The 12,276-nt window shown below is 40.0% G+C and overlaps 1 protein-coding gene across 1 annotated transcript in view; it reads right to left on the bottom strand.

Annotated features, from left to right (window-relative positions):
* The window catches only part of LOC104295801 (chromosome unknown open reading frame, human C11orf74), a 43,450-nt gene extending 32,046 nt beyond the window's left edge, over positions 1-11,404 (bottom strand). Inside the window, exon 1 of the mRNA XM_009895587.1 lies at positions 11,302-11,404. Within this exon, the coding sequence (XP_009893889.1) occupies positions 11,302-11,404 (103 nt within the window). The remainder of the gene's footprint in view (positions 1-11,301) is intronic.
* Between the last annotated feature and the right edge of the window lie 872 nt (positions 11,405-12,276).

The following is a 12,276-nucleotide window of genomic DNA, read 5'->3' on the forward strand; positions in this document are numbered from 1 at the left end:
CCAAAACCAAAAATTGAATGAAAATGAGAAACAGGCCCCTTTAGCTATTAAAAAAAAAATAATAATACAGCAAAGCTACTATTGTAAGTTCCAATTTACTTCTTTGTCCTCAAAATGCTAGACTGAGGGCCAGCAGAAGGCCTGTGAATCCCTTAAATCCCTTCCAAGTTATGCTTTGATGGAAAATCTGGGATTCAAATAATACAGTGACTTTTTCCAGGACTCCTGAACAGAAAATAATTTTACTCACAGTAGTATAAAAACTGTCTTGCACAGAGGTCACAAGTACAAATTTCATGTTCATTCACTATCTCCGTTCTTCAAACACATCATCAGCAAATAGCCACATTTTAAAACGAGAACAAACCCTGTCACTGAAATGTTCCTATAAAATAACACTTCGAGACGTTCAAAAGACCATAATGTACGGTAGGAGAAGTACCTGCATTTACCTATTTGCAACTATGTAAACCATTGTATAATGCTGAGTTCATTCACCAAGCTGTAAGAGGAAAAAACAAATTTCAAGGCTGAAAATCCAAGTTGTTCAGAAGATAGTTTTTAAAGCCTTCTATTTCTTTTTGATAATTCAATCAAATCAGCTTCCAGATTTTCCACTTCTGGGCTCCCCAGTTCAAGAAGGACAGGGAACTGCTGGAGAGGGTCCAGCAAAGGGCTACAAAGATGATTAGGGGATTAGAATATCTCTCATATGAGGAAAGACTGAGGGACTTGGGTCTTTTCAGTCTAGAAAAAAGAAGACTGAGAGGGGATCTTATCAATGCTTATAAATACTTAAAGGGAAGGTGCCAGGGGGATGGGAAAAGTCTTTTTTCAGTGGTGCCCAGTGATAGGACAAGAGGTAACGGGCACAAACTCGAACATAGGAAGTTCCATCTTAACATGAGGAGGAACTTCTTTCCTTTGAGGGTGGCAGAGCACTGGAACAGGCTGCCCAGAGAGGTGGTGCAGTCTCCCACTCTGGAGACATCCAAAACCCACCTGGATGCCATCCTGTGCAACTTGCTGTAGGTGACCCTGCTCCAGTAGGGGGTTGGACTAGGCGATCTCCAGAGGTCCCTTCTAACCCTGACCATTCTGTGACTCTGTGATTTTCTGCAGTAACCCAATCAAAACTTGGAGCCTCCCTCTGCTTGTATATAGCCCAGCTGAATGTAGTCTTTTATTTTGAAGTTACTTAGCCTAGAAAACCTGCTCTGATTTACGTTATCGACCTATCTTCCTGTTTCCAAATATTTAAATGCATAAATCTCTGTAAATCAATGCAGTTTGTTCAACTTTTCAGGACAAAAAGCCCAAGTATCCCGTACAGTATGCACCTGGAATATTTCAGTATTAGGATCCTATCTGCCTGTCCATAAGAGCAATCCAGGTGCAATTCAGGCACCTAAACTTTGTTATGTAGTGTTGTTTTAAGAGATTTAGGGCATCCTGCATAGCACCCTGCTGCCACCCAAAAAGGCAGTGGGTGTTCCTTAGATACTATATCCTATCTGCCAGACCTCAGCATCTGAATTTTCTGTCCCCTACCTATCTGAATTCCTAAAGTCCCATTACAATCTTACTCAACCAAAACCCTCTCTAATTTCAATGACAGTGATCTCACAGTAGCACTGAGAAAGCAGAGCTCTTCTGTCAAAGTAACTCAATCTATGTAGCACACAAAATAACAACTTACTTGCCTAAGTATGCAAATTAATATTTGCAACGCATTTTGAAACTCCAATATGTCAAACATTGTGGTCTTCCATTTCTATGCTTCACCTCCAATTAACAAGAGCATTTTTGCTGCTGAATTCCCTTTCCTCAACTGCAGTGTTTCCGCAGTGTAACTCACTCATGCCTATGTAATTCTTTCCTCTTTACATCAGAACAGAGATCCAGCTGGTGCAGCCTTTCCCCCTGTCTTTGATCTCACCCTGATTCAATGACAAATCATCAGCAAAAAGTGCTGTTTACCTCTATTTTCCTTCAAAAAAGTTCAACGTTTACTATCATCAGTAATATGGACTTGATTCATTTCTCAGTAATGCCAGTTTCCTAAGAAAATTTCACTACACCATGTCCTTAGCTAGGATAAACACATACTCCATAGACTTGGACAAGTAACTTCAGTGAGACTATTTCTGACTTAAAAGGGTAAACTCTTAACTCCCAATTATTACTTTTGACAGCCATTTTTGGATACTTCCCTTACTGCAGTATGTTTAAAAACTAGTTTTTTTCTATGGACTCCTTCAGGGGAAAGACGAGTAACTGTTACTCTCAAGTATATTTCAGCCACTCCCATGCACCTGCTTTAGCTTAATGTACAGCAGTATTTCTTCAAAACTAACTCAGCTCTTAATTTTCAAAATTTTAACTGTTCTTTTACTGTATCAGTATCTCTCCCTCTTTCCTTAATGGAATCTATATGTTCTGGTTTTATATAGTGTTATCTGTACCAATATCCATGGCTCTTTTGTGCTTTAGATAGTGTCAGTGTTAGAAAAAGGGGCAATATTTCCTGTTTATACCACATTCACCCCAGCAGATCATTTAAAAATATGTATTATTCTTCCACGGTTCAACAGTGCTGCTGCCAGATACCTTCTCCTTTTGAATATTATAATGTAATCAGTTAAATAACAAGGCAAATGTGCACTTGACCATTTCAGCAGTTTGCAAAGAGCAAAATCTTGCTTCTTCCAACAGATGATGATGAAAAATAATCTTTAAAAATTTCAGAAAACCGTGACAGAAATCTTAGAGCAGATCCTCAGCTGGTATTAACCAGCAGAGTTCTATAAAGGGAGCTACACCTCTTAATACCTATCAGGGATCAAGTGGTATCTATCACTACCAAACAATGCCAACATACTAGATCAGATATCTAGTTCTAACAACAGAGAGTGCTTATGTGGTGGCAGGAAAAAAACAGCTTCATAAAGGCACAGGTTGTACAATTGATAGTATTTTTCAATTATAATTTGACTGTGTGTCAGGATATAAAAGCTGGAAGACTTTTTCCAGAAGTTGATAAAGGTGGTCCCACTTCTGATCACTTCAGAAAATCTACACTGTCCTTTGCAGAATGCAAATAATGTTAGTGAAATTGTGTTTGAGGGAAGAGCTTTAAATTAGACAGTAATGAATGAGTGAATACTAGTTCAGTGTACAGGAACTCCACGCTTCTTTCTGAGCCTTGGCTACGCTGAGCCATACTTTGAACCTTAACTACAAGAAGCAGAATGTATTTGAGGTTATTACTTAAAAAAGCACTGTGTTTGTTACACTTGCTTTTTTTTTTTTTTTTTTTTTTTCCTTTTTTACAGTCAAGGCAACCACAAATGTGCTTCAATTCATCTTCAGCTCAAGGAAACTACATTAAATACATATGTTGGGAGCACTTTAAAAGAGCGGGTGATATACTAACAAATCAGGACAGAATAGATTTTGAAAACCTTCTGTGCACTTGTATTCTAGAAGAATTCAGCACTAGCAGTTAAGAAACAAATGAATTGTATATAATTAAAAGTATCTGCCATCTCCATATAAAGTATTCCTTTCTAAACAAAAAATATAAAAAGATTACAGCAGGTGGGAACAAATTAATAAAATGTCAGAGAGCCCAAGAGTTTCAAAAATGCTCGATCTTGGATATTATAATTAAGACATTAAGGCATCTTCAAAAAGGCCTGATTATTTTTTTTAAAGAGAAATACCTACTTCCTTGAAATCAGGCATTTTTATGTGATATTTTACTGGACACAGAAAAGCACACAATTCTATAAAGAGTTCAGCATTACATTGGAAGTGACGTCACTTGATTTGTTTCTAATTGTTCTATTGAGCCACTATATGGCTCTGATCTCTGACATTATTTGCTTTGTGTCATTTCCACATCTGGAGAAGAGGGCTAACAGCGCTTCCTCACCTAACTGCAATGACATGAAACTTAGCCAACAGCTGCATTTAGCACACTTTGATGCCTCTCAAGGCAAGGTGATGAGCTAGAGCAAGAGCTCATTCTGTGTTACTGCTTTTTATAGTACTACAGAATTCAAACATAGCCAATATGCGACTATAGGATGGAATCTGTATCGAAGTCTCAACAGCAAAACTGCTAAATATTTCCCTTTTCTACATTCTAGAAAATCCAAGTTACGCAACAGAATGAAAATACATCTTTTTCCATCTGAAACAATCTTTAGAAATTATTTAATAATAAAGGCATCACAGGAAAGAACAAAGAATTGCTTTTAGCAAAGCATTATTGCTCAAGGGCCATCAAAGTTTCCAGGAGTCCAAATGCCTCTGTCCTTACCTGGTGCTGCCAGTGAGCTACCATGCAAACAAACACTAGTCATTTCCCCTCTTTATGCCTAATTTTTTTTCTGTCTATACAATGGAGATGAAGTACTTTGCATAGCAAATACCAATGAGATCTAAGGACAACAAATATCCATAAAAAAGATCAACTATTATTATTTCCAAAATAATCTATTATATTTGCATCCCTGTTTTAGGGGCTCTATATGATATTTGATTTTATACTACATTGAATGAAAGTTACACAGAGGTAGTTACCGAATTTATGATCAATGGAAAATTGCAAATTTTTTTCCCAACCAATTCTTTCCAATGATTCAGCAAACACATCAACAAAAAGCTCTGAATTGATGCTGTTTCCCTATTTCATTCCCTGTTTAAATTCCCTGGGGATGACAGATTAATTTAATTAGTTTTATTGAACAGCCTAGTTGCTTTTATTGGCAAATCCACTCACAGGAAGAAGGCTGCAAATTTGTCTTGGGGTTAGCATTGTCCTACTGGTCTATTTTTAAAATTAAAGTGAATTTACTGTCATTTCTTATATAGTTTTCTGCTATTCTTTCTGCTGTTAAGACTCACATTTGTAAAGTGCCTCCACTGACATTCATGTAGGAAGCTTAAAGTTGTTGTTTTTCCTAAATGTGGTTAACGAAAAAAGGAAGCAGACAGCTACCATCAAATGGACTGTGAACTAAATACATCACTCAGCTTTCCCTGGGGAATTAAATTAATCTGATCACAACACAGAATATGGCTCTTGCATGCCACCTGGAAGAATGGAAGTGGTCAGCCACTTTACAATTTCCTCTGTTTGACAGCTTGCTTAGCACAGAAGCATCTAAACAACAGCACTAAGTTTACGAAGTACATATCCAAGATTCAGTTTGCATAGAGATGGGTCTGATCAAAGTCCTCAGACTTCAACGCACTGCCAGGCAGTGTGAGATATATGAAACAGAGCAAAATGCAGGAATGGACTGAATTTAACCCCAGTGGCCAAATGTCCATGACTATGGAAAAAATATGAATATAAACTTGGGTTCGGGTAAGAATTCATGGCAGCATTTTTCTGTGCAGCTGACTGATCCAGGATTCCATATTTTTAGAAGTGGGAAAGGAGTAATTTATAATCTAGATGAAAAATTCAAAGCTTGGACTTTTTTTTTTTTGTTGGTTTTTTTCTGTATTTTTTGTAGAAGGTCAAAGGAGATATTTTATGCACCAGTGAATTTCCCAATCTCCTTCTGCGTTTAGAAAAATAAGCAGATGCTGCCTTCTAATTTTGGACATCATAGTTCTCTCCATCAGATTTCAAATACTCTTCCTAAGATCTGAAAGAGCCTCTCGCCCTGTGTGGCACTTTCAAAAGTGGGAATTGGGTCTATTTCCATCAGATTTTATCCAATGGTGTTCTAGAAAGTGTTTCGTTCTGAAGACACCACTCATTGACCACACGTACAGAAATCTGTGTCATCAATTCCTTTGTAAATCCAACTCTCCTGAGGCTTCTTCAACTGCACAATCAAGAAATCACTCTCAAGATTTTTCTTTGGACTTAAAAAACATAGTGGAGTGGTACAACCTCAAAGCAAATGCCAGTTAGCTCTTTCATTATCAGATTGTTTTTTATACTCAAAGCTAAAACAACAAACTAACAAAACTAAACAGGTAACTTGGCACAAGCATAAGGTGGTTCAGTGATTCTGAAAGCATGACTAATAAAGTGATTCCTCTTACCGGTATCTTTGCTTTGGGTTTGCACAAGAGAGAGTCATTTTTTTCCAGATGCTGAAAACTTTTGCAAAGCTTTACAGCCGGCATGAAAAATGCCATTTTTCTCAACCTTTGCTCTAATTACTAGATTATATTCCCATGACCTCACCAGCCCTTTCACCTATCTATCCATTTTGTTAATATTACCCTTTTGACATAAAACACAGTCTGGATGCTGTATGTAGGAAAACTAAGACCTACTAGCCCTCAAGTGTCCATCCATTACAGAATCAACAAAAAGGGTTAAAAAAATTTCCAATTATGGAGGAAGTGCTCCCATACTTTTTAAATATTATGCATTCAAGATACATAGGACACGTTCTGTTGGAGTATATATGTATATTCTAAATGCTAAGCTCAGAGTTTTAAAAGGGTATTTAAATATGTTTTTCCATGTCTTATCAGACCTGGCAGAAGTGAGGTAAAAGCCTTACTATAGGATTTACTTGTCAATTAGCCTATGAACTAAGCACCAAGAACACTTTAAAAACCAGAATAATTGTTTTTTTAGGAATACTAAAATCAGGAAGATTAAATTCCTTTATCAAAGATACAATTTTATGGTCCACCTAAGTTGTAATGTATCTGTGTGCTATTTAAACCGTACACATACGAGCATGAGCAACCTGGTCTAGTGGGAGGTGTCCCTGCCTATGGCAGAGGGGTTGGAACTAGATGATCTTCAAGGTCCTTTCCAACCTAAACCATTCTATGATTCTATGATATCGCTACATGAATTACACAGAATTTAGAAGGACCTTGTTTGGACTCCAAATCTTCTTCTACTTAAGCTAAAAGAATATCTTTTCAAATAACACAAGGAAGAATAGGATCTCTATTCTTACTCTAGAGAGTAGCCAAAGGTAATACCACACATTTAGATAGAAAAAGATAGCATTCTAAAAATGCTATTTTCTTTATCAGGATATTAGCAATCCTTAAAAAGCCAATGAAAGTTGGGAATGCAAACATTTATTAATACTGTTTCCCATACTTACAAGAATGGAACTATTGCATCCCAAAGAGCAAGAAATTGCATCCCAAAGAGCAAGAAATCAGGCAAGGGGAGAAGGAGACCTGCATGGCTGAGCAGGGACCTTCTGAAAAGGCTCAGGTGGAAGAAGGGAGTTTACAATAGGTGGAAGAAGGGGCTGACTGCTTGGGAGGAATACAAGAATGCTGTCAGGTTATGCAGGGAGGAAACAAGGAAAGCCAAGGCAGCCTTGGAATTGAACCTGGCAAGGGATGTCAAGGCCAACAGGAAGGGTTTCTTTAAGTATATAGGAGACAAAAGGAAAACTAGGGAAAATGTGGGCCCGTTGTTGAATGAGACAGGTGCTGTGGTGACGGATGATGCAGAGAAGGCGGAGTTGCTAAATGCCTTCTTTGCTTCTGTCTTCACTGTTCGGGCCAGTCCTTGTGAGACCCAGACTTTGCAGGTAACAGAGAAAGTCTGGGGGAAACAAGACTATCCCTTGGTTGACAAGGAGCACGTTAAAGATCAGTTAGATAAATTGGATATACATAAATCCATGGGGCCTGATGGGATGCACCCTCGGGTGCTGAGGGAGCTGGGGGAAGTCATTGCTGGGCCTCTCTCCATTATCTTTGAAAGGTCCTGGAGGACAGGTGAGGTGCCTGAGGACTGGAGGATAGCCAATGTCACTCCAGTCTTCAAAAAGGGCAGGAAGGATGACCCGGGAAACTACAGGCCGGTCAGCCTCACCTCCATCCCTGGGAAGATGATGGAGCAGCTTGTTCTGGGAGTCATCTCAAAGCACCTGGATGAAAAGAAGATTATCAGAAGTAGTCAACATGGATTCACCAAGGGGAAGTCATGTCTGACTAATCTGATAGCCTTCTATGACAAAGTAACTAGATGGGTGGATGAGGGGAGGGCAGTGGATGTTGTCTACCTTGACTTTGGCAAGGCTTTCGACACTGTCTCCCACATCATCCTCACAGGAAAGCTTAGGAAGTGTGGCTTAGATGAATGGACAGTGAGGTGGATTGAGAACTGGCTTACAGATAGAGCTCAGAGGGTTGTGGTTAGTGGCGCAGAGTCTAGTTGGAGGTTAGTAACAAGTGGTGTCCCTCAGGGGTCAGTACTGGGCCCAGTTTTGTTCAACATATTCATCAATGATCTGGATGAAGGGATAGAGTGTACCATCAGCAAGTTTGCTGATGACACAAAACTGGGAGGAGTGGCTGACACGCCAGAAGGCTGTGCTGCCTTACAGCGTGACCTCGCCAGGCTGGAGAGTTGGGCAGAAAGAAACCTTATGAAGTTCAACAAGGGTAAGTGTAGGGTACTGCACCTGGGGAGGAATAACCCCATGCACCAGTACAGGTTGGGGGCTGACCTCCTGGAGAGCAGCTCTGTGGAGAGGGACCTGGGAGTCCTGGTGGACAACAGGATGACCATGAGCCAGCAATGTGCCCTGGCGGCCAAGAAGGCGAATGGCATCCTGGGGTGCATCAAGAAGAGTGTGGCCAGCAGGTCGAGGGAGGTCATCCTCCCCCTCTACTCTGCCCTGGTGAGACCGCATCTGGAGTACTGTGTCCAGTTCTGGGCTCCCCAGTTCAAGAAAGACAGGGAACTGCTGGAGAGGGTCCAGCAAAGGGCAACAAAGATGATTAGGGGACTGGAGCACCTTTCTTATGAGGAAAGGCTGAGGGACTTGGGTCTCTTTAGTCTAGAGAAAAGAAGATTGAGGGGGGATCTTATTAATACATACAAATACTTAATGGGAGGATGCCAGGGGGATGGGAGCAGTCTTTTTTCAGTGGCGCCCAGTGATAGGACGAGGGGTAATGGGCATAAACTTGAACATAGGAAGTTCCATCTTAACATGAGAAGGAACTTCTTTACTTTGAGGGTAGTGGAGCACTGGAACAGGCTGCCCAGAGAGGTGGTGGAGTCTCCCACTCTGGAGACATTCAAAACCCGCCTGGACGCTGTCCTGTGTAACGTGCTGTAGGTGACCTGCTCTGGCAGGAGGGTTGGACTAGATGATCTCCAGAGGTCCCTTCCAACCCTAACAATTCTGTGAATTCTGTGAATTCTGTCAGCAGAAGACCCTAATGTGGTCACAGGGGGTTACTCCAGGCTGACATTTATAGCCTCAAAGGGTTCTCTTTAGACAAGCTAGAACAGCCAAGGATCCTTGTGTTTTTGCACTCAATGTATATTCTTCTCAGTTTCACTGTATGTAAATCTAACTAATGAAGAAAAATTAAACATTAGTTAGGAAACCAGATTCCTATGAGACACTTTCAGTAATGTGGAAACTCCTGGTGAAAATAGCCTTGCAATCCCAACTACAGAGCTAGTACGAATTCATGCACAAGTGAAAATCAACTTATATGGTACCCTGTGAAATATGGTACCCTGTGAAATCAGAGGGATCCAATTCATTATATGTGTCTTCTGTTTCCAACGTTACGACAGTCAAAAATCTATCAGATGGTGATGTTTTTCAAGGAATGTTGTTTAAAGAACTCCTATATATTTTTACACACACAACTGAATAGGCTTGGTTATTTAGGTATACAAATAGCTATCTCCATATCTAATGAAGCGGGACTGCAAATTCTGACATTAATGCTCATTGTACCAAGAGTTAGTGTGTGGATCAACACCATTATCAGGCCAAATTCAGAAAGGTAATCTGAAAATGGCCAGATTTTACTGGACAGTAACCACAAATATATCCCCATGGTAAATATCTGAACTCATACATAAAAGCAAAAAATTCTGGAGCCTATTAGCAGATCATCTTATTAAGCTATCACAGTTGTTTTTTTAAAAAAATGTTTAAAGCCACATGACTTTTTCAAGTGCAAAATTAAGAAACTAAGAATGTGATATTTAATAAAGTATTTTGCACTGTTCTGATGCTAAAAGGCCTTGTACTTTGAGTGGAATTTTTGCAGGTTATTCGTTTATAATGCAAACCAGCACCTTTGGGTATTTTCAAGGGAAAATGAAGGTGGAAGGAAAACAAGCTGAGCTGTTTCATCTACGCCAGCATAGGAAACTGCATTTCTAAGCATCTGATTCAGCTAAAGTTCTACCTTTTATACAGTTTTAGTGGTAGACGCTATAGTGACAATGAAAGTGACTGAAATGCACGCCGAGGCTTTTTGCAAGTAGCATCATGATATGCAGCATGCTTCTAAGATAGGAGTTATCCCCAGTGTATCAATCATACATAAGGAAGACCAAAACCTAATTTTCAATCCTCTTATCTCATCCCCCAGTGTCTCCTTTCTCTTCTATTTTTTATTGGGAGGAGACAGAAAGTTGCCACAAGATTATTTCTATGGCAGCTTCTACTCCCCCACTGGTTTTCTGCTCAGTGCCTGTGACTGACACTTAGTTCTGCCTGAAGGACAAGGACAGGACAGACTTCTCAGTGCTAGTTAACGGAGCATGCCACATGCTGTAACTGAAAAATGCAGTGTTTCTGCAGTAATGTGAGGACATAATTTTTAGTGCAAAGCTGTGGTAAAGAGGAAGGTGAGTAATATGTATCTCGCATTTATTTTTATGGCATCTAACTTAACATGGCCAAAAGAAATGAACCTGAGCTACAGAATTTGGATCCAGGTCTGAACTGCTTGTAACTCAGCAATGCTCAGATCGAGGCTAGCCCCATCTTTTATTTCATCTGCAGAGCGTGAGACCTTTTCAGCCTAATCATCCTAATCTGATGTTCTGATGTGCCCTCATTCAACTTATCTGTTAGCTTGGTGCACATGACAGCAGAGCACAGCAAGCCAGTGTTAGTAGATCTGTGAACGTATCCAAATTGCACACCCCCAATTTTAGGCTATCTTATACTATTAAGTACTTTCCTTAGGCTCTTCTTCTTTTAGGGAAACTTCTCTAGCAAAACAATGCAGGACTTACTTAGGAAAAGCCTATACTTCCAAAAACAGCACACTCCCCCACTCCCCTAAAGTGAGTAAAACATGGTTAAACACCTGTAGAGACCTACCTTAGCAGTCTATCAACCAAGCTAAGGAAAGTTGTCCTTAGTACACTGCTGATAGGAGAAACAAAAGCATCACAAGGATTTGCCTAAGATTCACAAAGTAAGCAGCACAACAACACTAAGTAATACTGCTTCTCTTTTTACCTTCCCTTCTGGCTGTGATTTCTAATGGGAGATTTGGGAAGTTACACACCTTTCAAAAGATAAGTGAATGTATTTAGAAACTCTTCGTATGACTGCTCATGGCTATTAATAAATTGATCAAGGATGCTGTTGTTTAACAGTTGCTCTCCCATGATCCACACCTTGACAGTCGAATGGGTATATCTGCTTTAGTAGGCTGCTTCTGCAATAGAAAGAAAAAGAGCCATAGGTATATGTAGGCAGAAAACAAATTAACTGAAAAGTCCCCAGTTCACATACATAAGAACCAGAATGTCAAATTTTTCTTCTCTCCTTGTGAAGTTCTGATCTTGTCAGTGGGACTTTATACAACACTTCCCCCAAAATTCGAGTGGACATAGTAATTTTAAGCGCAAAGGGAGAGACTGTGATCTTCTATGCCTGAAATTTATGTCCTTGGGTAATATGGCACAGAAGTGCCAACCGCTATTAGTGGTGTTCATTCCCCCTCATTTTGAGTTGTTCAGTCTTATAACCCCTGCCTTCTTTGCAGAAACAGTGACACCACTCACTAGTATGTTGGATTTAACAACTGGGACACCTGTACATTCAAAACTTGGACTGAATCCATCATTCTGCAGGTGCACTGCTCACTGTATCACCAAAGCCACTAAACCCAGATTTTGGAGGGCATGTTAAATCATGATGAGATGCGAGTGTATGCTGAGACAGCACACAGGATGGGGAGGGTATGATGGAACTGGTCAGCCACATTGGAAGGTGAGGACACTCTCGAGAAGGGAATAAATGCTGAGAGCTGAAGGAACCCCATAGATGCTTTTCTGGACTTGAAAGCTCCACTCTTCAGTCACACAGCAACAGTTTTCCAGCTTATCTTCATCACTTTATCAGAGCGGCTCTGAAACAGCTCTTGGTGAAACATGCAGCTAACTTTGCCCCTCACTTACAAAAGCTGTGTAAATGCACGTTGACAGCTGTGTAATGCTAAATAGTTAATAATATGACTGCTTTTTTTTAATACACA

The sequence above is a fragment of the Charadrius vociferus genome, unplaced genomic scaffold (assembly GCF_000708025.1).
Source record: "Charadrius vociferus isolate BGI_N301 unplaced genomic scaffold, ASM70802v2 scaffold71, whole genome shotgun sequence".
Taxonomy (NCBI): domain Eukaryota; kingdom Metazoa; phylum Chordata; class Aves; order Charadriiformes; family Charadriidae; genus Charadrius; species Charadrius vociferus.